Consider the following 27856-nt stretch of genomic DNA (forward strand, 5'->3'; position numbering starts at 1 on the left):
CCCTCCAATACTAAATTGGTGATCCCTTGATGTCTCAGAACATGTCCTACCAACCGATCCCTTCTTCTGCTCAAGTTGTGCCACAAACTTCTCTTCTCCCAAATCCTGTTGGTGTTGTTATTGGTTTCAAATTGACAGGTTCATCTTCAGATGGCAGTTCACATTTAAGATGAACCTGTCAGTTTGAAACCAGTAACAGTGCTATTTGTGGAAAATAAATAGCACTATTAACAATGACTGGTTGCTGTTTTCTTGTTTGCACAAATTATCTTATATTTTGTACAGAGCTAGAGCCTCAAAAAAACCTCAGCTTTCGATAATGTGTAGCAGGAAGAACATTTTTGTTCAAAGAGTCATAATACTGAAGCACCACATTTTATTTGTGATAACACAAACAGAGATATATAGCATTAAGTTTTTAACTGCAAGAACTGTAGTCAACAGAAACTACTACTCATATCTTTTAAATTTTAGAACTCCAAAGGGAACTGCAGCTTGCCCATCTACTAACGTATGGTTGAAAAGCTGTCTCCATCGTATGACACCTGGATCAAGTCTAGGGACATGCATCACAGTGCTAAGACCACAATAGTACTGAAAACACATTTTGCAGAAAAATTGCACTTATGAAGTTTTCCATTATCATTCTTCATGTGTAGCCTAATCCGTGAAAATGACTGGGTCATTCAGATAAACTAAGTAACAATCAGATATAATTCAGTTTCCTCTGCAAGTATGCACCACGCAAGAAACAACAGTCCTCTAGACATAAAAGTTTTAATTTCTAAGGATGAGCTCTCTGCAACTCTAAAACATGATATGGTTTTTTGCATGGGAGAACAGAAACCCTGAGACATATGTTAAACTGTAAAAGAGCTTTGTTCAAGCTTTTGCAAAAAACGTGGTGAGACTACAATTTTTACAAAGGATATAATGAAAATTCCCCTGTAGAGTGTCAAAGATTTTACAAAAACCCTTTCATACAAGATCTCAACAGTGTAATATGGGCTAAGATATGCAATCCAATCTTCCTGTAGTTTCCATAAATGCCTCATGTATTTCCAGTTCACATAAAAGGCATTCACAAAGAAACTAGCTACATTTAGATAGGGAAATTTAAATATGGTACTGATTATACATTAGACGACAATTAATGGTCTGTCATTACATGAGCTAACTGTTAAAGAGTGCTGTTAACCCTTTGAGTACCACTGGTTTCTGCCAGAAACCACCATTTTATTAATTTTATTTTAAAGTACCAGTGCCCTCAGCATGAAACCACTGATGCTTTGCAAGTCAGAGAGATCTACTGTATACTGAGGTACTACTTCGAATACAGTACATTGGAAAAGCACTTACAGCATTCAAAGTAACAATCAGTGTGGAGACTTTGCTACGTGCATGATTGTAGGAGACTATGCCATGCGTGTTTTCTGTCTTTCTTTTCTGTTTGCTTTTTTTAAAAAAAATACTGCTACATTATGAGTGGTTTTGAAATGGAACCACTGGGGAAGTATGTACTTATGATACAAAATTGATTAAATTTCAGGACCATTTTTGCTTGTTATTGACTGCAATTCATTTTAGTTTTTATGGGTTCATGGAAGTTTCGAGATGTGGAATTGTGCCCAGAAAAAATATGAATTTGCTTTCAAATATATTACTTGAAATGATGTGTGGTTGAAAATGTTATGTCTGATGTACCAATGGTTCCAAAATGAAACCACCACCTTAAAACAACTGACTGTTTACTTCTTGTCAATATCTTCTTGCATTTGTTGCTTATTATGACAATAAAGTTTGATTTTGTGGAAAATGTTAAGATTATATTCCAATGTGAGACCACCGCCTTAAAACAGTTGAATGTTTACTTTTGTCAATTTCCTCTTGTATTCATTGCTTACTGTGCTGATAAAGGTTAATTTCATGGAAATTTTTTAACTTGTATATTTTTTTGTATTGTTGGGACTCATACGTTAAACTTATCAGTGCAGCTCATCTTCAGCTTATACACTGAACCAACTGTTTGTGTTGCTCTCATATTTTAATATTCAGCTCTTCGCACTGCTTGGCCTCCTTACTCTTGCCTTATTTTTGGGAGTTGACCAATCTCTGTGTAGTACTACAATCAAACAAGTCACCAAGTTCAAACATCTGCCTGCAACAGAACGACAACAGCCGCAACAAGTAATGTAGTCAGTTTCACGGGAAGAGAGACTGATGACTGTGCAAAATCAGTTATCAAGGAAACAGTTATCAAGAAAGGACTCAATTTTGCATCAACACCAACTAAGCTTCAGATTTTATCAGTTCTACAGAACAAGTTATCTGTGCCCTCCCCAGAAAAGATGTGGAAGGAATACAGTGGGCAATGTGCCATGTACTCATGAGTCACTCCACCAAAGACAAATATCACGAAAGCAGAACTACAGAAAGATCCTGAAATAGTCATTTTACCTGCAGCCAAGGGAAATGCCATTGTACCACTTCTGCTATCAGAATACAATCACAAAATGTATAATTTACTTGATGACCCAGTAGACAGAAAATTAAAAGGAGAACTGATCAAGATGGTAAAAAGGAAGACCGTCAAGACTCAGTGCCAGTCCCTGCCTGAGTATCAAAAAGCTTCAACCATGTGCTGTTGTATCAGTATTGGCTCTATGGCTTACCAAACTACACAGACAAGACATTCCTCTAAGGTCTGTTGTAAGCAACACAGGCACACTTATGTAACAGCTGGCCAGACATCTGATGGCAGTATTAAGTCTCTATGTCAGCATCAAATCAGAAACTCAGTAAATTTCATTCGGTAGCTACAACAACAATGCCTTCAAACCAAGAGATTATATTGAGCTTTGATGTGGTCTCATTTTTCACCAAGGTGCTGCTTTGCGATTCCCTCAAGCTGATCATGTAGTTTCAGTCCCACAATGCCTAACCTCTTCAAATTTCCTCTTACACATATATTCTTGCCCACAAGGAGTGATTATTATGAACAAACAGATGACATTGGCACAAGGTGTCTTATTTCATCAGTTGTGGCAAACTTATTCATGGAAGATTTTGAAGAAAAGCTTTTGAAAAATATATGTGGGTGACACACTTGGTGTACAGTCACAGGGGTGTGAAAGGCTTGAGTAGTTCCCCCAAAATCTGAAAACTACACCCCAGCATCAGAGTCATTGTGGGATTGGAAAAGAAAGGCAACTCTCTTTTCTTATGTCCTGGCACTATGGAGAAAGTGTCTACAGCAAAGCCACCCACACTGACTTGTGCCAGCTTAGTTCCAGCTGGCATCATCCCTCACATTGTGAGAGTGTGCTACAGATACTGGTCCACAAGGTCCATGCAATGTATGACCACGAAAGCCTATCAACAGAGCTCAAGCAGATCCACGAAGAATGGATATGGCAAGACACAAATCTGATGTGCCTTTAAGCAGAAGTTACAAACCCAGCAAACAGAAAATAATAAGGAAAAAAAGACAGAATTTAGCTCAGCATAACACTGAAAGCATTTCACATCATCATCCAAAAATGCATGCACTATTAGGTTCTGTGAAAAAGACATGAGACTCCATAGCCCAGGTGTCTATAATATTCAATGTAAATGCAGTACTGTATGAGAAGTCAAAAAAAGGTTTCCCACAAAATATGCTGTTCAACACTGCAAGCAACAGGGGATTTCATGAAATAAGAACAAGCAGAAATGCTAAGATAAACCTCTTCTGTTAGAGGATTATGTCTTAAAGGAATCTGTTGAGAAGTAAGTAGCTGATTGTCTGATAAATAGAGAGAGTGGCTTCAATCTAAGTAAGGTTGGGACACAGACTCAGTACAATGAAATCACATCAGCCCTGAGGGAGCAGACTTTGCTACCAGTGTTTGGCAATTGCAGCCCCCTACCACTCAAAGTTACACTGGCTGGAAGCAGAATATATGGTTGGAACTGATAAAGAGTATAAAGGAGGCACGATGTAGCAAAGATGCTCATTCTACTGTCAAAATAATACTATTTCATCAACAATTGCACTCGGCTGGATACTGAAGAGCAAGACAAATAGTTGATTCAACAAGAGAGTTTTAAGACCACGCTATGAGTAAGGTGTTGTGGGAGGATCATATTTAGAAGGAGTGGGCATTCAAATCCTTATTCAGCAGTCCTGATTACATTACATATGAATTCACAGAACTGCTTCAGGCACATGTCTAGACGATTTGTTCAGGTCCTAGCTGCATTTTTAGTGACACTTCTATCAGTGGAACACTAGATTACAATTTTCCATCTTCAATTATTAGAGAGAAGAGCTCTTATTGTCTTAAGATATTACTTAATTTCTGTTGACTTCTTCTTGGTTTTTTGCTTTACATGTTTAAAGCAGACATATTATCACTTTTTAAATCAAATATTTCATGTATGAGAAACTAGTATGAGAAACTACATAGCACTTGGATATGTTGTTACGAACCTGCGAAAATATCTACCTGAGGAACTCTTTTTAGGTGTCAATTTAATCCCTCTACCATTAACTATGCAGCTATACGAAACAATACATACACCAGAAAATGAATTCACTGTTTGCAAAGAGCAACAAAGGACAAAGAGGGCAAGGGAGCCAGTGAATTTTACGTTATTATATATGTCTTAGCTCTATATGCAAAATACTACCGACTGTCTCTGGGATAAGATAAACAGAATAACAACAGATCATATAAAAAAATGTTTTTATTTTGAATTTATCCCTCATGACACATAAATGGCATTTTTCATTTTCTTTCTTTCTTTCTTTCTTTCTTTTTATTTTTCTCCAAGAGACCATCCATGTGCCAGTCTTAAGGATATGACATTTCTGCAGTCAAGATTCACTGCACAAAATTAATTTGTACATTCTTTGGTGACATGGTACACAATGAACACAGGATTTAAGTATTACAAACATTAGAAACACAATAATTATTTCACAAATAATGCTCAAAAAATAAAAATAAAAAAATAAATTACATTTCTGAGTGACACACAACCATATACAGTGCTTTTAGTAACATGATAATGAAAAAATATGCAGTTTTCCAATCAAATGAGGGGAACGTCAAATTACAAATACTGAATTTTCCAACTCTCAGTTGTTGTCAGTTTCAATTTTTAATTTCTTCTCTAGCATAGTTTATTTTAAACGTAATCATCTATGCACAAGAAGGCAGGGTTTCTGTTGCATTTAAAAGTGAGATTAAGAGGAAATAAACCAAGTGTGCAACAAACACTCACTTGAAATTAAAATAAAACAATTCCTCATTATTATAAACTCCAAGATAGTAAACAAACAAAAATTTTGCAGATATTCACATTAAATTCAAAGAAACTTAGAAAATCTGTTTTTATAGTGCAAGGGAAACAAATTACATGCTTTTCATATCCATGATACAGTTTGATAAATTTTAATGTTTTGACTTCAATGTGTAAATGGAGTAGCATCTCTCTATTGCTAGTGGAAATGTAGTGAATGTACCACCAGCGCCAAAACCTGTATTCTTGCCGAATGATTTAGTTGTTAGCTGGAGGGTTCCAAGATTCAGCTGGGCGTGGAAACCAAATAGCGTTTAAAGATGTAAACGGATCGAAACCAAGGCCTCTCTGAAACATAAAATTTTATTATGACTCAAAAAGCATGTTTAACAAATGGCTCATTCACACGTACATTTGAATATAGGCAATACATGTAACACCAGAAGCAAGACAGCTCACATTTGATATTTCATGCTGCATAATGCAGATTTATTGATTTAGGCAATGTGAAATAGGCATGTGCCCTTTTAGCACTGCCTAAAGTGCCCTAGGACTAGAGCTGACCTCTTCCACAGATGAAGCAGTGTGCAGGTATTACAAACATGGTCTCAAATCGGAACTGCAGAAATTAGACTTACGCCCACTTAACCTATAACATACTGGACTTCAAAATCATCATGTAAGGTACATTTAAAATCACACATTAATGACACTTGTACCTAAGAGTACTTAGTTTTCAATACGTTGAGAGCAAGACCTCTACCGTAGAAAAAAACTGACACTCTCACTCTCTCATAAATATTATAAATGAAGGGATGCTGTATTTGGTGTCAGAAGAAACAGTACCACAACATGTATTTGGCTTGACGTACTGACAATCCAATCCATTGGCAGTCATATGTATGCAGACTGTTTTAATTCATTTGGTAATTATGCATGATGGCATCATAAGTACCGGTGTTTGTAATCTGAAATAGAATGGGCATGAAAAGATACAGTTGCAGATAGGCCATCAGTGCCAACTTTATGCCGAGGATTATTTAATTTTTAAGGATAAGTGATCCAATTTAGTATTATTTCAAAAGTAATTATAGTTAAAAGATATTTACTGAACTGGAACTGGTCATATTGCACAGTATACTTGTTCCAATCTCAAATAACTATTATCTGCATCAATGATACGGCACAGAACTACTACCCCAAGAGAGATTCTTTACAACTCACGGTGCCACAGTTAGCTGGTTTGGATAAAAAGAAAACAATAATTTACAGTTCAAGTAAGCCAATCTATACTTAGTAAACAAAATATAAGTTATAAAGGAAGAGTATCAGCAAAATAATGCACTTGTAACATCTCGGTCACAAACAAATATTGATAAATTAAGCAATGTCTGATTGTACATGGATGACCAGTTTGTGTTGTTAAGTGAAAGATGGAATGAAACTTCAAACAAATCAACTGAAACAGAGGTTATATCTGATTCACACATAATAACCATCAATGTTTTTAAGTGTGGAAAAACGGTAGGGAGAATTTAGATTTAGGTCTATACACATACTCAGTAAGCCACCATATGGTATAAAAGGTACCTTGTACCACTACTAGTAATTTCCTGTCCTATTCCATTCACAAATGGATCATGGGAAAAATGACTGTCTATATGCCTCAAACCGAGCTCTAATTTCTCTCGTCCTCATGGTTTTTACACAAAATGTACATTGGCGGCAGTAAAATCGTTCTGCAGTCAGCTGCATCTGTCTATCCTCTAAATTTTACCATAACACTTGCATGCAAATCAAATCTACTCAAAACAAATTCAGCAGCACACATCTGAATTTCTTAGATGTCTTCCTTTAATTTGACCTGATAGGTCAGCAGTACTTCGCAAGTACTCTGCTACCCAAGTAAATGCTTCCTTTGTGCAGTACACCTCTTACCTATCAAGAGGAATCCTACAATTCTCCACCACATAACCCAGGTCCAGAATTATTCAATCAAGTCCATCCCAGAAATGATGGAGCCTCTGATTGAGACTCTCTACTCGGCTGTAACCAAAAGGTCTCCTAATCAATTTCTGGGCATGATACTGCAAATTGTGAGATCTGTTTGCAATCTGCGAGAGAGGACAATAGCCTTCACCATTTCCACCAGTAGCTCGTATGAACTGAGAATGGACTCGGAATCCAAGCAACAGACATCATTGGTGCCAAAATGAGCCACAACCTGCAGATGACTGCACCCTGAACCCTTGATAGCCTTCTCCACATCTCAGATGAGACCCCATGACAGACATACTGGGCACACATTGAATTTTTTTCCCTGTTAATAGCCACAGGCAGAGCCTCCTCTGCCTCTCAGATGAGGCCCCATGGCAGGCATACCAGGCACACATTTAGTTTTTTTCATGGCTCTTACCCTATCTTCCTAAAGGGTTCCATATCACAGCTGATATTTATTGGAGTTTCCCATAATTAGAAAACCCCTCACCCCATGTGTCTGCTCAGACTCTGGTGAAGGAGCGGCCACATGTCCACTCACAGGGTGAACACATGAGGCCAGATGGCTGGTCCCTACATTGACACTCTGACTCGTGCTACGAGAAAGCATTACAACCTGCCGTTCAGCCCTCAGTGACAGAGGATCCCCAATGTTGGATACACTGTAAGGTGCCTCAGAAGCAGTCACTGTGGGTGCAACAAGTGGCACATGTGGTGCCCCATGTGACATGCCGATTCTCCGCCATCTTTACACCACAAGGCAGCAGCAGCCTGAAAATGCCTGACCATGGCCAAAAGCATCTTCAACTGTTTGCGAACTGCAGCCAGCTCCTACTGCGTCCACACACGGAATGTACCCATCCTACTACGGGAAATGAGTGGTAGAAGCACACAGAAAAGCTAGCTATGTAACTTGCTCCTCTCTTAATGTTTCACAACTGCAGCAAGAAAACCATTTAAATGTTGATACAACTGAACTGAGAAGAAAAGTCACAGATATTTTATTTTGACTAGTCATGTGAGCATGTAGCACTGTTTCACAGTTGCGAGGAAAGAAAAAAAAAGATGTGTTGGAGGAAGAAAGGGAATGAGAAAGTACAGTACTGACTGAAAGATAAGAAACGGGACAGAGACCATAGGCCCAAAGAAAACAGACCAATCTTGTTGCTGAGCTCTCACTAAGTTTGTTCTTGGATAAAACATTTTTCTAATGAGATGTATATTTACCAAATATTTCCTTTGGTTAATGAAGTGTAGATCTTAAAAAATTATGGCCCTTATATAGGCCATATGAGGATTTTGATTTAACTAATAACTACAAGATGATTCTCTGTACTAGAGTTGTAATCAGTTTCAACTACAATGTGATTACTGTCTGAGACGGGACAAGGGACAGTACAAAAATAAAATGAAATTTTAAGGGACTGGTAAAACATAACTTTTTTTTTTTTTTTTTACAGAATATTACTAGTTTTAAAAAAGGCTGTGTAGCATTAGCATGAAACATGGACTGAACTCCACATGATTAGCATTTATTAGTGGTAGTTACTATGTATGTTGTGAAAAGCATTGTTTTCTTCTTCTTTATATTGAACGCTACTTTGCTAGCAGTCTGATTACAGTGAACTTGATTTCATAATATGTGACAGGAATAAGATTGTTTTAGTGAGGCTATACCAAGAGGAGGATAAGATTTTAGTAAAGTACAGGGTAAGATGATTTTAGTTTTATGGGAATTAGGCTATGGTCCATGCAAGGGTTCTGGAGAAATCCTCCGAAGAAGACTTCTTTAGCTGACTTTTGAACTCAAACAAGCTCAACAAGCCAAATTTTTCATACAAAACCAATTTACCTTGAGTTGTGATACCATTTGAATGCTGCCATAGATCACAGAGTTGCACCAGCAAGCATTATGAACCTTGTACTGCAGAAGATTTGGTGAAATTTGCTTTATTTAGTACCAAAGCCTATAACTTATCTTATTTGCAGCTATCTTATTTTCTCTTAAAGTTGTTCTTATGTTTTGAATTGTTCAGGCCCCTCTATACATCATAGTGTAGTAATGACTGGGCCTTGACAAAAGTACAGTATCAGGGAACTGAATTCAGTGGTTCCCTGGTTACAAACTCTGATGATATCTCCAACATTGGGAGATAAAATGATCGGCACTGAAACCTTTATCTGACCATGGCTAAACACCCATGAAACTATAATCACAAGTGATATGTGACTTCAGTTATGACAACAGTCTTTGACAAAGAGATTTAGATAGAAGCAGCAAAGTATTTTTAAGCAAGGTAGCAAGCAGACATAACTGGAAGCATTTATATAAGTACCGGTGAAGAGATATTATGTGTAACTACATGAGGTCGTTCTTGGACAATAGATGATAACACACAGGGAAAAAAACTACAAAGAACGAAACTTGTCTAGCTTGAAGGGGGAAACCAGATGGCGCTATGGTTGGCTCACTAGATGGCACTGCCATAGGTCAAACAGGTATCAACTGCGTTTTTTTAAAATAGGAACCCCCTTTTTTTTAATTACATATTCGTGTAGTAAGTAAAGAAATATGAATGTTTTAGTTAGACCGCTTTTTACGCTTTGTCATAGATGGTGCTGTAATAGTCACAAACATATGGCTCACAATTTTAGACTAACAGTTGGTAACAGGTAGGTTTCTTAAATTAAAATACACAACGTAGGTACGTTTGAACATTTTATTTCGGTTGTTCCAATGTGATACATGTACCTTTGTGAACTTATCATTTCTGAGAACGCATGCTCTTACAGCGTGATTACCTGTAAATACCACATTAATTCAATAAAGGCTCAAAATGATGTCCGCCAACCTCAATGCATTTGGCAATACGTGTAACGACATTCCTCTCAACAGCGAGTAGTTCGCCTTCTGTAATGTTTGCACATGCATTGACAATGTGCTGATGCATGTTGTCAGGCATTGTCAGTGGATCACGATAGCAAATGTCCTTCAACTTTCCCCACAGAAAGAAATCCGGGAACGTCAGATCCGGGCCATGGTATGGTGCTTTGACGACCAATCCACCTGTCATGAAATATGCTACTCAATAGCGCTTCAACTGCACGCGAGCTATGTGCCGGACATCCACCATATTGGAAGTACATCGCCATTCTGTCATGCAGTGAAACATCTTGCAGTAACATTGGTAGAACATTACATAGGAAATCAGCATACATTGCACCATTTAGACTGCCATTGATAAAATGGGGGCCAATTATCCTTCCTCCCATAATGCCGCACCATACATTAACCCGCCAAGGTCGCTGATGTTCAACTTGTTGCAGCCATTGTTGATTTTCCATTGCCCGATAGTGCATATTATACTGCTTTACATTACTGCTGTTGGTGAACGATGCTTTATCGCTAAATAGAACGCGTGCAAAAAATCTGTCATCGTCCTGTAATTTCTCTTGTGCCCAGTGGCAGAACTGTACACGACGTTTAAAGACGTCACCATGAAACTCCTTGTGCACAGAGATATGGTACGGGTGCAATCGATGTTGATGTGGCATTCTCAACACCGACGTTTTTGAGATTCCTGATTCACGCGCAGTTTGTCTTCTACTGATGTGCAGATTAGCCGTGACAACAGCTAAAACACCTACTTGGACATCATCATTTGTTGCAGGTCATGGTTGACGTTTCACATGTGACTTAACACTTCCTGTTTCCTTAAGTAACGTAACTATCCGGCGAACGGCCTGGACACTTGGATGATGTCGTCCAGGATACCGAACAGCATACATAGCACACACCTGTTGGGCATTTTGATCACGATAGCCATACATTAACACGATATCGACCTTTTCTACAATTGGTAAACGGTCCATTTTAACATGGGTAATGTATCTCGAAGCAAATACCGTCCGCACTAGCGAAATGTTACATGATACCACGTACTTGTATGTTTGTGACTATTACAGCGCCATCTATCACAAAGCAAAAAAAGTGGTCCAACTAAAACATTTATATTTCTTTACGCACTACACAAATATGTATTAAAAAATGAGGGTTCCTATTTAAAAAAACACAGTTGATATCCATTTGACCTATGGCAGCGCCATCTAGCGGGCCAACCATAGCGCCATCTGGTTTCCCCCTTCAAGCTAGACGAGTTTTGTTCTTTGTAGTTTTTTCGTTTGATGCTTATTTCATGAGATATTTGGCCCGGTCACTATCAATGGACCACCCTGTATAGCTCTGAAAAGACTGAAATCATATTTAAATAAATTCTAAACTATCATTAGAAGAGTAAACCATAAAATATTGCTGTTGCACAGGAATAGCACTTTGATTAATAAATGAAATAGCTAATTTAAGCTTACTTTGAATAAGGCTCTGGGTTCCTTAAATAAAAACAATACCTCAAAGTTAATGCTTTAATACAGTTAATAAAGTTAACACAGTATGCTTAATACTTTCAGTCAAAAAGTATGTAAATACCAGATTTAAATTGGGTCTTACACCCTAAAAGTATTTAAGTATTTGAAAATAACTATTACAGTACTATAGTAATACATTACTAAAATAGTACTAATATTTCGAAACTGAAAATTTAACATTATGTATGTATTTAATTCTCTATTTTATAAAGACTTTTAATATTGATCTCAATACCATTATTAGGGCTAGAGTGTCTTTAGAAGGGTGCAAATGGTGACCATGTGACTGGATTGCTGAATATGAAGTCGTTGATGATGACTGGTTGGATATCCAATTCATCCAAAACATCTCGGTGGGCATGAAGAACAGTGAAGTTGTTCAGTCGCTTCTGTCCCATTGTTAATCGGAGATATGACTTCAGATGTCTAAGGGCGCTAAATGACCTTTCTGTTGTTGCTGTCATGATTGGAACTACTTAGAGAAGATTAATGCACTTTACTACTTCACATAATATTTCTCCAACTGCAGGCTCTTGTGTAATGTACTTTCTTATATGACACATTTTTTTAAGACCAACTGTTTTTTTTATTAGCGATATCAGCTAACATATTCAAGTGTAAGTGCAGTCTCTCAATGTCTAGGTCATTTTTGAAAAATCAGTTGATTCTTCCAAATTAGTTTCACGTCTGTTTACTAAAAACAAGCACTATTGTTCAACTGCAATGACCCGTGTGAGTCCAGTTGAAGCAAACAACTCAGTAATGCAAGATTGCACCATTTCACAAACTTCAATGGACATAGCTTTGTATCACTCCTTTGGGGTTTTGAAGGTGTGTGGTGAACTGATTTCATTGCTTTCATACTTCTTTGGTATACTTCGATTCCGAGGACGCAAAGAATCATGAACTTGTGAAAGTTTTCTTTTAAACACAATTCTCAAAAGTGTTCAAAACTATCACGCCTTCCATTCAATATACAAATCAAGCCCTCATATACTTTTTCCAAATCAGCAACACTTAGATGAGGGCACTGAATTTTTTCATTGACACCCTCTACTGAGTTCACTGCATGGCAATAAAAACGTAAAAAGAAATTGTAACATTGACTCAAGGTAGCCTGCACATTTGTAACCTGCCCTGTTTTGTCCTCTGTAAAAAAAACAACTAGAAGTTCTTCAAAGTATATTCTCAAGATACTACAAGCATGCATAGTCCATCGAGTCAGGCAAAGGGGTCATATACCAGCTTGGTCGTTGGTGCTCTCACAACGTATGCTTCTTGGAAGTCCCATCCTTTAGTTAGATTCCATTACGGTGTGCTTGACTAAAGCCATAATACCCTTCATAGATGTAAAATGGCAAAGTTTAAACTGTGAGCAGTACGGTGCACATAACATGCTTTTGGTTGTATATCCAAAACTAACTTTTTTTAGTCCTTTGTGAACTTACCTCATATTTGAGGCACCATTATAGCACTGTCCTCTTTAAGTTATCCACTGACAAATCAATACAAGCAAAAATGTCTTTTAAAATACTAAACAGAGTTTGTGATTCAGTGTTGGGGGAAGTGAATGCATCATCTTTTTTTGAAGAAAATTGTAATAGACTTTTAGCATCTGCCTCTGTAGGTTTTGCAAAAAACTTTTTTGGTAGATGCTTCATATTCTAACCACGTATATCTGATCCAACCAAGACTTCTGAAATGATCTTCCCTTACGGGATTGTCCAGGTTTCGGCTGTGAACGGTTCTCACCTGAAGATAACAAAGCAATTGACAATACAATAATTGTTGGAGATTGACCTGCTGCACCATCAACTTTCAAGTGCACCTTTATCGTAACAAACATATCCATTGCAAACTTAATTGACAATACACAAAGAGACTAAAGTAAATGAATAAAATATAGTCATATAAAATAGTCCACTAGACACTAAATTCAGAACACTAGATAAGTCTGCAGTATGCACTGAATGAAACTATCCTCAGTGAATGACTGCGACAGCATGGTGGGCTTTATATAGCTGCGACATCATAATGTCTTGAAGCATCGAGGTGATGCGAGGCGGAGAGTTCCAGGCACTTCTGCTCCAGTCCTTTTGATGTCACTGCAGCTGCAGCGCTGGTCCACTGGCACCAGACTTTACACGAAGGTTTGCGCACCAGGACAAATTCTAAGTGTGCCCGCAGCACCGTAACACTATCCTGATTCCCACCACTTGTTTTCAGTTAACCTGATTACTACCGTAATAATTATTTGTTTTAACTAATTACTGAATCTATTTTAAAAGGTAACTATAGTCAAACAAGGAAAATAAAAAAATTCAACATAATTTTCTGATTTTACAAAGCATAATATAACTAACAATTTTCTTAAATTATTGGGGGAGCTCCAGCATCTGAAACGAATTTTTGAGGGGGCTTGGGCCTCCTCAGGCCCTGTGATGGAGTCGGCGCCTGTGATAACACGTTATCCTCAAAACTATCTGTTACAAGCGAAACAAGGTAATTTCATATCATATAACTGGTATAAATAAATGAATAAATCTTTCTTTTTACAATGTTTGTGTGCTATAAATCAAGAAATATCTTATATAATTTTGTCATTAATATATGTGTAGCGTCTAATAGAAAAAGTTAGTTTGTGTAGACGTCCCATTAGATATGATCGATGTTATTGAGACTAAAATGCACGAAGAACAAGGTAAGGACATAACACTAGTGAGTGCATCCCAACACGTTAAACCCAAAATACGTTAAAGTTTCATGTTGTGAACAGTTTTATTTAATAACCTGAATGACATTTACATCTCTCTGTCTTACCAGACAAGTACTGTTTTACATTCTTCGCTGCAATGGAAGTGATTATCATCACTGTTATATGTTAATGTGTGTATGTTTAATAAACCAATGTGCTTGTAATAAACCATTGTATTTGAACAGAGAAAAACTTGTATTATTCCTAAATAATCTAAAAGTTTCTGGGTGCAGGTATGCTACTGTGTAATTTAAAGTGATTGAAGAAACACAAGTTGTAAGTTTTGTACATAAACAAAAAGTTAATTTTGAGATTAGTGTAGTATGACTTTTGTACGTCAGAGTAACTTTTGGAGTCAGTTAGCGAATTTCGACTCTAGAATCAACAATAGTGATAAGCATTGGTTTACTGGAAGGGCAATCAAACTGGAGTACATAGAAATACAAACAAAATGTCTGTCTACTTGGTATGCTTGGAGCATCCGGCATTGTTGAAGGTAGGTTAGTTAAACCTTTAAAACCTGCAGAAGGTTGTCAAGTAAAAGAGGCATATAAGAACACATTAAATAAATATCTTAAGGTTGACAGCAATGTTTTAATTGTATCAACCATGGCTATGACAGAGGAGACATTGCAGAAAATAATGTGTCTTAATACATCCTGAGAAGTATGGGTAGAATTGCATAAATTATTTAACAATATTTCTGAAAATAAATGTTTATGACCTCTGTTTACAATTTTTTGGATTTGTGAAACATTCTAATAAAAACATAACAACTAATGTATCAAATCTGAAAAATGTATGGAATGAGTGGCCAAAGATGTTGAAAATCATCCAGAATTACCCAATTTATATTTAATTTGTATAATTTTAGGTCCACTACCAGATGGGTATTTTTCATTAAAATAAAGCTCAATGCTTACGTCAAAAACTGATAGGACTGTTGATAACTTGACAATTCAACTCTGTGGACATGAGAAAGCTTTGCCGAGTAAAGGAGGAGGTTCCACATATCAAGAGACACTTTCAAGTAACTCACCAAAACAACGCTCTAAATACCCACAGAATAAAATAAAAATTGTCTATCGTTACTGTAAGAAGACGTATCATGTGATCAAGAAATTTTGAAAGTGGATTGCGGATGTTCGAGCACAAAAGCCTCAGAAAAGTGATGTGTTGGAAGCTGTTAAAACCACAAATATGAACATGATTCTGTTTGCTGAAACGTCTGTTGTTCTGTCATCTGAATGTGATACTGGTAGCTGGTTTGTAGATAATGGTGCAACAAGTCAAATCACATAGTAACATCAGTGGATGGTTATACTGTTGGAACTGCTGGCAAGGAGACCACAGATGTAGTAGCAGCAGTAAATGGAAAATGGCACAAAATTCCTTTGAGTGATGTGTGGCATGTAACAAAAATTAAAAAGAATCTATTTTCTGTCTTAGTGGAACAAGATAAAAATCCAAGAAGTACATTTTTGTACACAACAGAAATTTTCAAATTGTTGAAGTCAAAAAACTAGTTGGCAAATGTGACCATTATGGAGGACGAGTTACCTTAATGATGTGAAGCATTAAACCTCCTACTCCTGCTGAAGTAAATGAAATGAGCCGAGAAAACTTACTACAATTGTATAATGAAAGATTTGGACATCAAAATAAACATGTTGATCTCCAACATCTTGGGACTGGATTATGACCCCTGTGAAGGCAATATTTACAGTAGAGCACATTGGCTTCCATTTGGCAGCCAGAAGAGACCTTCTGAACTGGGAGAGTTGACTCATATAGATGTTTCCAGTCCTTTTCAAAACTGCCATGTCTGGGTGTTGCTACTTTGTTTTAGCCAAAGATGATTTCAGTAAATTTTGAGCTGTTTACTTTATCAAGGAAGAAATCAGAAGTTCCTAATAAACTAGGACAATTTATAACTTAAGCTAAGACTGCTGGACATTCAATTTAAAAAAATCTAACGCAATAATGGAGAAGAGTTCAACAATAAGCAGACAAGGGAGATTCTACAAGAGGGGGGGGGGGGGGGGGGATAATCCAACATTTCACTATGCTATACACTCCATAGCAAAATGAAAGAAAAAACCAAACTCTTCTTGAAACAGCCAGGGCTATGATGCATGCTCATGGAAACATTCCTACATCATTTTGGACTATAATGATAATTTTTGCAGCATTCATCCTGAATCGAATGGTACCTTCCAGTATTCCAGGGCTGTCTCCATACAAAATATGGTATCAAAAGAAGCCTGGAATAATCATCTACATATATTATGGTCTAAATGTTATGTTCACATTCCAAAACAATATAAGGTGAAAATGTATCAAAACAGAAAAAGAGCTAATTGACTATGGACATGATGATGGTTATCAGATTTGACATGAAGAAAATCACAAGCTAATGACATCAGGGCAAGTTACTTTTGAAAAGTAAATTATGCAGAAGTAAAGTCCAGTAATTCCTGTGGATCTTGATCTCCTTCATCAGAAGTCACAAGACCAATCAGACAAAACTGAGAGCAAAGTGAAATTTAGTTTTCCAAGAAAAAATGAGTTCTACAGTCGCAATAATTTACAGGATGAAACTGAAGAGAAATTAGAACATTCTGAAGATGAAAGAATTAGTTTGCAGCTGTGTGAACATTTAATGCTAAAATGTTCAAAAAGATTATCAGACTGTGTAATGTAGTTAACGACCTACGAGGAACCAAAAATCTCATTGTGATGCCATGAATTCGAGTCAACAACATGATTAGAAAGCAGCAATAGATCAAGAAATGGTGGCACATCAAGAAAATGGAACTTGAACTTTGAAAGATTTACCTCCTGGCAGAGGGGCAATTCCACTTAAGTGGTTCTACAAACTGAAGACATATGCTGATGGATTGGAGGACAGATCCAAAGCAAGATTGGTAATCAAAGGTTTTCTCAAAACAAAGGGACTGATTACGAACAAACTTTCAGCCCTAGGTTTGTCTATACAAAAATTACTCAGCGTTGCAGCCCAACAGAATATGAACACTGCAGAAATAGATGTGACTAGTGCTTCCTCTATGGTGACGTGAAGGAAACAGCCTGAAGATTATAATAATTGTTCTAGGGAAGTATGTTGATTAATGGAAAGCTTATACATCCAGAAACAGGCATCCTGTTGTTGGAATGGGAGACCCACTAATTACATCATGGAATTAGGATTTAAGAGAAGTGAAGTTCATACCTTCCATTTTATGAGAGATAAAAGTTCTTGCATGACTTTTTTTTCATATGCTGTATTGATGATGGACTGTTGTGGCAACAATGATAGTGAATTTAAAGAATTTATTGAAGCACTTGCAAGAGAATTCAAAATAAAATCAAACCTGGCATCATATTTCTTTGGATCGGAAATTGAGAGAAAAGAAGATGGATCCATCAAATCGGTAAGATGCGCTACAGCAAGAAGGTTTTGGAGCACTTTGGCACGAGTGATTGTAGAGTTGTTACAAGTCCAATTATCAAGGACAATGCCTTGGAAGAGAACCTTATCAACACTCAATATTCATGTAGGTGAGCAGTTGGATCCTTGATGTACTTGATGTGTGGGAAAAGACCAGACATTGCATATGCTGTAGGAGTAGTACATAGAAGTCAGGAAACTCTGACAGTGTGTGATGTAATAAAGGTAAAAAGAATCTTTTGCTGTTTAATAATGCTTAGGTAAAAGATACTTTTGACGATGTGATAAATTACAAAAGCAGTGAAGACAAAAGCATTCTTGACTGTTATAGTGATGCCAATCATGGAGATGATTTAGAGAATGGATGATACACTTCAGGTGTTCTTTCCTTGTAATCTGGTGCACCTGTCAGCTACAGGTAATGTAATTATTATTTCAAGAGCAAAAGCAAAAAAATCAGCTTGTGGATTTATCAAGAAAATCATTATTTGCTGTTCGACAATGACAGTTGTGCAATAATGTGTGTGTGTGTACACTTCGCTGCAATGAAAATGATTTTTATCGTTGTTAAGTGTTAAAGTATAGACATTCAATAACCCACTGTTTTTGAACAAATAAAAACTTGTTATTCCTAAATAATCAAACAAATTACACCAAATAACTGCCATCTGGATTTGAATTGACACCCCCATAGCTGTCATTCAGTCTCCATCAGCCAAATCTTTATTAAATTTTTCTTTACATTCCAGCAGGTTCCTAAGTTAGGTGATATTTACTTGTCTGATGCTTGGTGTCATATTCAATTTCAACAACTTGCCTGGTGAGCAGTAGTGTAATGTAGGAAGCCTACAGTTTAGACTTTCTAATGAAAGACAATTCACCACAGTTCATCAATATTAAAGACTGGTAAAATGAGGTTTGCTGAATACAAATTTATTATAGGTTGGACAAAAAAATTGAGACTGGACAAAAAAATTGAGGCTCTATTCTGCCAGTGTTTGTGATGGAAGCAAGGGACAGTATGTAGCAGCTGGATGCATCAGTCAACATGCTTAGGTTGTTGTTGTTGTTGTTGTTGTTGTTGTTGTGGTCTTCAGTCCTGAGACTGGTTTGATGCAGCTCTCCATGCTACTCTGTCCTGTGCAAGCTTCTTCATCTCCCAGAACCTACTGCAACCTACATCCTTCTGAATCTGCATAGTGTATTCATCTCTTGGTCTCCTTCTACAATTTTTACCCTCCACGCTGCCCTCCAATGCTAAATTTGTGATCCCTTGATGCCTCAAAACATGTCCTACCAACCGATCCCTTCTTCTAGTCAAGTTGTGCCACAAACTTCTCTTCTCCCCAATCCTATCCAATACCTCCTCATTAGCTACATGATCTACCCACCTTATCTTCAGCATTCTTCTGTAGCACCACATTTTGAAAGCTTCTATTCTCTTCTTGTCCAAACTATTTATCGTCCATGTTTCACTTCCATACATGGCTACGCTCCATACAAATACTTTCAGAAACGACTTCCTGACACTTAAATCTATACTCGATGTTAACAAATTTCTCTTCTTCAGAAACGATTTCCTTGCCATTGCCAGTCTACATTTTACATCCTCTCTACTTCGGCCATCATCAGTTATTTTGCTCCCAAAATAGCAAAACTCCTTTACGACTTTAAGTGTCTCATTTCCTAATCTAATACCCTCAGCATCACTCGATTTAATTTGACTACATTCCATTATCCTCATTTTGCTTTTGTTGATGTTCATCTTATATCCTCCTTTCAAGACACTGTCCGTTCCGTTCAACTGCTCTTCCAAGTCCTTTGCTGTCTCTTACAGAGTTACAATGTCATCAGTGAACCTCAAAGTTTTTACTTCTTCTCCATGAATTTTAATACCTACTCCAATTTTTTCTTTTGTTTCCTTTAGTGCTTCCTCAATACACATCAGGGAGAGGCTACAACCCTGTCTCACTCCCTTCCCAACCACTGCTTCCGTTACATGTCCCTCGACTCTTATAACTGCCATCTTGTTTCTGTACATATTGTAAATAGCCTTTCGCTCCCTGTATTTTACCCCTGCCCCCTTCAGAATTTGAAAGAGAGTATTCCAGTTAACATTATCAAAAGCTTTCTCTAAGTCTACAAATGCTAGAAACGTAGGTTTGCCTTTTCTTAATCGTAACAGATACATTTGACTATGTGATAAATTACAAGAAAGGAATGCTCATTTATGCAAAAGTTGTTCATGTGGAATAAAAGTTTTTAATTTTATTCTATACTACTGAATTGTTTCAGCATTTGAGCCACTGTGAAGTACATATTTGACATGTCAACAAATTCATTCAAAAACTGTCATACACACACACACACACACACACACACACACACACACACACACACACACACACAAACTGGCTGCAGCATCATAACATTAAAACAGTAAAGGCCATACATGATTTATTTGTATAGTTTCCACGTGTTTTGTCTGAGTTCTATTGACAACCTACTGTTTGAGGCACCTGCCCCTCCTTTCCAATTTTCCCTAATCATATGTATCTACCAGCAATATGTGGAATTTCATCTCACGAAGGTTAAGTACTCACCATCCACTCTTGTCTTCCTCTGTAGAACGCAATGAGTGAATAGATGACTGAATGAGCAAATTTATGAGAGAAAATAGTGGATGAATATTATGCGTAAGTTATCAAGCAACAAATAGCGGATATATTCAATGTGTGATATCTCAAGAAAATTCGTAGATGAGACATCTCATCTGCCCTATTAGAATAGATTTCTGAAACAGTGTTGATCGAAGGATATCTCTTCGAGAACTAAAAGTTTTTGGTTGTAGCAGCTGTGTATAATAGTTTTTGGAAGCTGAGATATGGCTAATGTTCATTATAACATCATAGAAAACCACAGTGGATACCTATCTGGTACAATGCTCAATGTACAGGTAGGAATAATTCTCAAGCTTCAATAATTCACATGTGCTTACTCTTCACCGCATCTCCGAAATTATATGACATACTGGAAAGGATGCTGACAGTCAGTTGAGCACCAGTAATGTTGCTTCATCCGTTGGTTACCATTGTAGTTGAAGAATCATCTCTAATTTGCTGCTGAGGTTTCACTGCATATGTTATACGTACACACACACACACACACACACACACACACACACACACGTATGTTCACGTGTTAAACAGGCATGAGAATGTAATAAATCTTACATCAAGATCACTGGAAGATGGTGGCTCATCCTCAATAGTGCCGTCTGTGTTGCCCTGTGCATGTACAGGTGCTACTGGAGGGAGGATGGGTGCTGGAGTAGTCAGTGGTGGAGCAACTGGACCAGGGCCAGTTGACCATGCTGATGATGACCATACAGAGCCAATACAAAGTGAGTTACTTGGTCCCCATGGTGAATATGACTGATCTGTTTTGTTCTTTGCTGTCACAGAAACATCAGAAAACAGAGAATCATTGTGGCTTTCCAATGGCTGTGGTGGTGTATAAAGTGGCTTCCATAATGCATCCATCATCGGCCAAGAGTCTGCTGCAACAACAAAAAAATACAATAATGAAAATATATCAGCAACAATAACATCTAAGCTAGGCACATAATTCAAAAAAGTGTTTCAACTGCATGTGATGCAAAAGTTTTACTATTAATCCTCTAAATACCATTACAACCGATTCACTGCAACACATAATTGTTGTTAATAAAGAATAGGGTGCTACTTTACAAATTATGCTCAGGATATAACAGTCAGACCCATTGTAACTAAGAAGCATGAGAACACCATCAACACAATTATCCGCAAATAAAGAGCACTGCACGAGACTCCTTCCATGAAAATTATTAGCAGTTACAGTAAAGAAAGTAATGCTTGTAACATTTCACTGAAGGACATATCATACCTTGTACAAATCTGTCAGGAAGAACTTAAGTAACTATGGAAGCCCCAACTATGGTGTACTAGAACATGGTGCATCCAAGTAATGTCATATGCTTTGCGTATATTTAAAAGGAAAAATGCCTATTAAATGCTGTCTACATAGGAAAGTCTGTTGAACAGCCACTTCCATTAATTTGTGAACATTAAATTGGTATTTTCAATACCTGCACTTGGAATGGAGCTTCATAGTCTTTATGATCAGTTGACAGCTGTCCTGTCACTCCAAAGTCTTTTTATGTAGCTCATTAAAGCAATGCTTCTGGAATTGCTGCAGTACAATTGGGTGCACCCCATTTTGAGGATGGAGATCAAAAATGTTTAACTCTATGGGTGGGAAATTATCATGTCTACCTACTGAACTGAAATTACTATGAGAATTTCCTTTGACTTGGTTCACAGTTATCGCAGGACACTGAGTTGGAGTTATCCACAGCCAGGCACCATATCAGGAGCTTCAGCCATAAGAGATCCCAGTTCTCACATAGAGATAGAGCCATTATATGACTTAGAACCCTCTCTAATGTCTTAAGGTAGTCGTCAAATGTTGGATCCTGGCTTTCAGTGGCAGTAGCCAATACAAAGTGTGCTGGAATTGTCTGGGAAATATCTGCTGGTGATCTTTTGGGAATATGGTCATTTCAGAATCAGTTCACATAGGTGGTTGACTGTATTTACCAAAAAAATTCCTGATAGCTTCCTAGACTCATGCAGTCCAAGTTGAAGCAGTTGTTGGAGTTCAGGAACAGTTGCCATGGCTTTTTGTTGTTCTCTTTCATAAGGTGGCAAGCTTTGGCCATCATCATGGCCTAGAAGGCTGCAAAGTTTTCTGGTGTTGGTTGGGGTTTAGACCATTGTAGGACTACGTACCTGACCCTGCTCTACCAGAGGATAGTTTCCATCTTGCCAGCTTCCTTATTAGACTCTGTTCTGCTTGGTAGATAGATCAAGACTGTGCAGTGACATTGTAGACTTTACAATTTGTATCTTCAAAGTAAAAATGTTATTAGATACCTTTTACTGCTTGTGCAGTCTTTCCAATTTTACATACTTTTTGGCTGTCATATTAAGTTCTATTCAGGTGTGCATAAGTATGTTAACTTAGAACCTCTCAAGCTCAGTAATGGATAATTATATTAAAAAAAGTTTCAAGGTTCTTCGGAACATATGGTAAATATTTCGGCAGTTCATCTCAAATAGAAATTATAATAGTGGCCATAACCTCAACTGGTATTTTTTGTATCCAAAAATCATGGTTGGTGTGTGTGTGTGTGTGTGTGTGTGTGTGTGTGTGTGTGTGCCTTGATAGTGGATACAGATTTTGTCTATGGAACGTGCAGTTAAAATCTGAGCTATTGGTTATTGTTAGTTATGTAGATAATTGTGACACATAGTGCAAAAAACAGCTAAAATGGTTTTTACTGTTTTCTGCATTAAGTACAGCAATTCTGAACATCTGGATCTTGGTAAAGGATAATGATATTGCAAAAATTTCAACGGTCCAGGAGAATAACATTTGGTAAATACTTTGTCGCTGTCCCATGAACAGAAATTATAGAAGGGGCCATCCCTACAACTGCAATTTTTCTCACAAACAAACAGTGCTTTATAAGGCACCTAATGCCTATCTAGATCACACCTAGCACTCAGTTTGCCTGGCCTGGAACTTGTTTAAATATTGACCCTGTACCGCAGGACAGCTACAGTATGCCCCTTCTTCTGATAAGTATACAAGTGCTGTTAGGTCATGGGGTTATGGGTTATCCCTTAAATAAATCATACTTGTAAATACCTGCTTGTAATGTCCTTTTAAATGACTTAGAAACTAACAGCAGTGCTCCAGGAGACAGACCCTATAGGGTAAAAACATTTTAAGAATGGAAATGTGACTTTATAGGCCTTTTAAAATATAGAATAATGTTTGCAAGCAAATGGAAAATGTTTCATTACTCACTTAATGATCATGGGCGATCAACAAGTTTCTGTTCGAAGACTGTACACAGTCCAGAATTGGTGTGCCAATCAAGCAAAATCACCTTGAGCACTTAAGCAACATCCCACCGATGCACCAGGTTAAAGACACCCATGTGGTAAGTCGCCATGTCATGCTGCATGAAGAAGTCCATAAATTCCTGCTGTACATCCCCATCCAACATGAAGCCTTTTGTTAAGGGGCTGAACGTTGATGATCGATGGAGAGACCAGGACTACAGGGCATATGCTCGAGTGTCTCCTGCTTGAGTTGGTGCTGTTTGTAATGAATGAGGCTGGCCTTGCAGATTGACTGGCACCTTATGTCAAATTGCAGCCAGCACGGAAATTTGTGCACCATTAAATCATGATGGTTTTCAAAAGACATGGATGTTGTTCTTTCTCCGATGGGTGTCTACCTGTGTTTGTCTTTCGGCAGCCAAGAAAAGAATACCAGGACGCTGGTCCTTTTTGGACGCATTCTGTAATAATGTCACCATAGTTTAAGGTTATGCATTTACTGCACACACATCGGAAAGACACAAATGCCACACTAATCCCGCCTACATCTCGTGCTTGTGTACCCATATCGGAGTCATAATATGCTGCATATACTCTGCAGCAACACCCTCAAACAGAAACTTTTTGGTAATTAATATGCCCACAGGAACTGCTGTGTGGGAGAAGAGGGAAGGCCACAAAGCTGTTCTATTTATCATACCTACATACAAATGTATAAATTTGCTTTCGATTAATATTTCATTTTGGCAATAGTTTGAAAGGGCTACCGATCCTTTTCCTCAAATGCAACATCTACAAATTATGCCCAAAAGCATGCAGTTTCGAGAGTATTTTCATATCATGACCACCTAGATAAAAAGCAAAATTTGATAACATGATGAAGTAAACTGATAACAGTTGAATATGGCAAAATCACATAAATGCAGTACAGTGGACGTTATTTTAGAGCCATAAGCCAATAGTATTATAGCTTGTTCTACTTTTTTTGTGTCACCTCAGCGGAGAGCAGGGGTATGGTATGCACTATGGCGTGTTGTGGTGAGAGAAATGTTGGGGATTGAAATCCCCCACAGTGCTGAAGTCATTTACAGCTCACACTGAAATCTGACCACTTGCTGTGATGGAAATGATGCAAGGAAATAGCAAGGTCTCGTGAAAGCAAGTTACAGCTACATTCATGTTCACATGTAGTACTTATTTGTAGCTATCTTGTACTGAAGTCTGACCATTTGCTGTGATGGAAATGACGCTAGGATGCAGCAAGGACTAGTGACAGTGCATTACAGTGCTGTTCATATACACATGTGGTACTTATTTGTAGTTGTGAATGTGAAATGAAATTAAATAAATGCCACAGCACAATGTAAATAGTTCACTGTGTCATGACTAATCCAGTGCCACTTAATGTCAGCTCATGTAGACTGGCAAGCACCATGGCAAGTGTCATCAAAACTTTCAAATTCTACTGATTTCCACCTACCCTTACAGCTTCCCACCTGCCTCTTGCATCTCCCCCACCTTTTTCTGTTCATCTCCTCCCCCACTCTTTGACCACTTCCTACTTCCCCCTCTCTCTGTACATCTGTCTCCTGCTCCTCCTGTCTCTGTCTGTCCCATCCTCACCCCTTTCTATGTCCATCTCCTCTACCCCACTCACCCCACCTCCCAATCTCTGCTGATACTACCCACCCAACACACCTCTGGTGCAGGACAGCCTGCATTTTGGGGGTTGGAGAACTGTTTCTTGCTCATGACAAGTAGGCTGCTCTGCAAAGCAACCTGATAAGGCAAGTCAATATAATTCCCACATAATTCGCTTTTCATACAGGTCAGCATATTTGGAGGGATTTGGGGGGGGGGGGCTGTTTTTACCCTTATCTTCACTCCTAAGTAGGTTGTTATAACCCTAACAGTGCTGATAGGAAGTTTACTGTTTGTGTGCCAAATTTGGCTGAACTCTGTCCAGGGGTTTGGGAAGATATCCCAATCTTCTAAATTCATCTGTAGAACAATACACTTAGTATGAGTGTCATCAATATGTATTACAACAGTGCTTTCATTTCCATTCATTGTATTAAAATTTCCAGCCTGCGAGGGGCGTTTGAAAAATCTGTGCAAAAATAAAAACTACTTATGTGTTTGGGGTAACCCTTTTTTATTTTTCGACATAGTCTCCTTTTAGACTTATACACATCATCCAACACCGTTCTAATTTGTTGATCCCTTTCAAATAATAGGAATTGTCCAAGTCTGCAAAATAGCTATTAGTTGCTGCAATCACATCCTTGTTTGAATAAAATCTTTGTCCTGCCAGCCATTTCTTCTAATTGGGGAACAAACAGTAGTCTGAGGGAGCCAAGTCTGGAGAATAGGGGGGGATGTGAAATGAGTTGGAATCCTATTTCCATCAATTTTGTGACCACAACTGCTTAGGTGTATGCTGGTGCATTGTCGTGATGGAAAAGGACCTTTTTGCGATCCAATCACCAGCGATTTTCTTGCAGCTCGGTTTTCAAACGGTCCAATAACAATGAACAATATGCACCTGTAATAGTTTTACTCTTTTCCAGATAGTCGATGAGGACTATCCCTTGCGAATCCCAAAAGACAGTCACCATAACCTTTCTGGCAGAGGGAATGGTCTTTGCCTTTTTGGTGCAGATTCCCTCTTGGTAACCCATTGTTTGCATTGTTGTTTGGTCTCAGGAGTATAATAATATAACTATGTTTCATCCACAGTGACAAAAGGATGCTTAAAGTCCTGCAGATTCTTCCTGAACAGCTGCAACCCATCCTTGCAACACTTCACATGATTCCGTTTTTGGTCAAGCATGAGCAATCACGGAACCCATCTTGCTGATAGCTTACCCATATCCAAAAGATTATGCAAAATATTATGTACCCATTCATTTGAGATGCCCACAGCACTAGCAATCTCATGCACCTTAACTCTCCTGTCATCCATCACCATATCAGGGATTTTATCAATAATTTCTCGACCCGTAACCTCCACAAGCTGGTTGAAACCACTTATAAACTGTTCTAATTGAAGGTGCAGAGTCACCGTAATGTTCATCGAGCTTCTCTTTAGTCTCCTGAGGCGTTTTGCCTTTCATAAATTAATGTTTAATCAGCACACAAAATTCTTTTTCATCCATTTTTGACAATGACTCGACTTCCTTGATTCACATGAATGCCAAACATAAAGAAATAGACAAATATGGCTGAAACTTGGTGTGTGTCCTTTCCAAAGACGCTACTAACTAAACATGACCTTGATACGTGCCGGTGGTACCATCTCTCGGACTTTGCACGGACTTTTCAAACGCCCTTCGTAGATGGAACCTGTGTTGCAATTCTAAACACTGAGAAAGTACCTGATTGTTCAGCTGCTAATATCCTGGGGTACTGATATGAATAAAGATCTTGTACTTGAACAGAACTGAAAAAAACTCCCCCCCCCCCCTCCCTCCCCTGAAGAAATAAAATTATCCATGTCTCTGCTGATATCTTGGGATACTGATGTGGATAAAGATCTTGTACTTGAACAAAACTGAAAAAACTCCCCCCCCCCCCCCTTTCCCCCAAAGAAATAAATTATCCATGTCCCTGATGGAGTTGTATTGTGAGACTGGCAAAGCCTCACAGTCTAATGGCTCTTGTGATGGTAAGTACAGACAGCAGTTTGTTCTCCAGTGTGGCACATAAATTACAATAGTACCTGCTTGCAGATCTGTAGCCAAGGAGACAGTAGAGTAGTAGTATGTGATATCAGCCAACACAAACATTCACATGTGCCCATCCCCAGCAATATCACCCTTTTAGTGCAGGGGAATGATTAAGTTTTGAAACACATTTCTTGCAAGCACACGCAAAGGGGGGCTTACCCATGCAGCAGTGGTTTCATGGTTTCCTAAAGCTTATTAGTCTATAGAGATTGTAGAAATGTCATCAGATTTGTCAGCCTACTGTGCAGATGTGATCTAATAA

The 27856-nt window shown here is 38.0% G+C and overlaps 1 protein-coding gene across 4 annotated transcripts in view; it reads right to left on the reverse strand.

Annotated features, from left to right (window-relative positions):
- Positions 1 to 4710: 4710 nt before the first annotated feature.
- Positions 4711 to 27856, reverse strand: part of LOC126281645 (transmembrane protein 131) — a 353143-nt gene continuing 329997 nt past the window's right edge. For 2 of the 4 annotated variants that reach the window (XM_049980780.1, XM_049980778.1), the window contains exons 24-25: positions 21149 to 21471; positions 4711 to 5634 (exon numbers count right to left, since the gene is read on the reverse strand). In XM_049980780.1, the coding sequence (XP_049836737.1) occupies positions 5545 to 5634; positions 21149 to 21471 (413 nt within the window). In that variant the 3' untranslated portion in view covers positions 4711 to 5544. Of the gene's footprint in view, positions 5635 to 21148; positions 21475 to 27856 lie in introns of all 4 variants that reach the window. The other 2 variants (XM_049980779.1, XM_049980777.1) reach the window with 1 other exon arrangement.

The sequence above is a fragment of the Schistocerca gregaria genome, chromosome 7 (genome assembly GCF_023897955.1).
Source record: "Schistocerca gregaria isolate iqSchGreg1 chromosome 7, iqSchGreg1.2, whole genome shotgun sequence".
In the NCBI taxonomy this organism is placed as follows: Eukaryota; Metazoa; Arthropoda; class Insecta; order Orthoptera; family Acrididae; genus Schistocerca; species Schistocerca gregaria.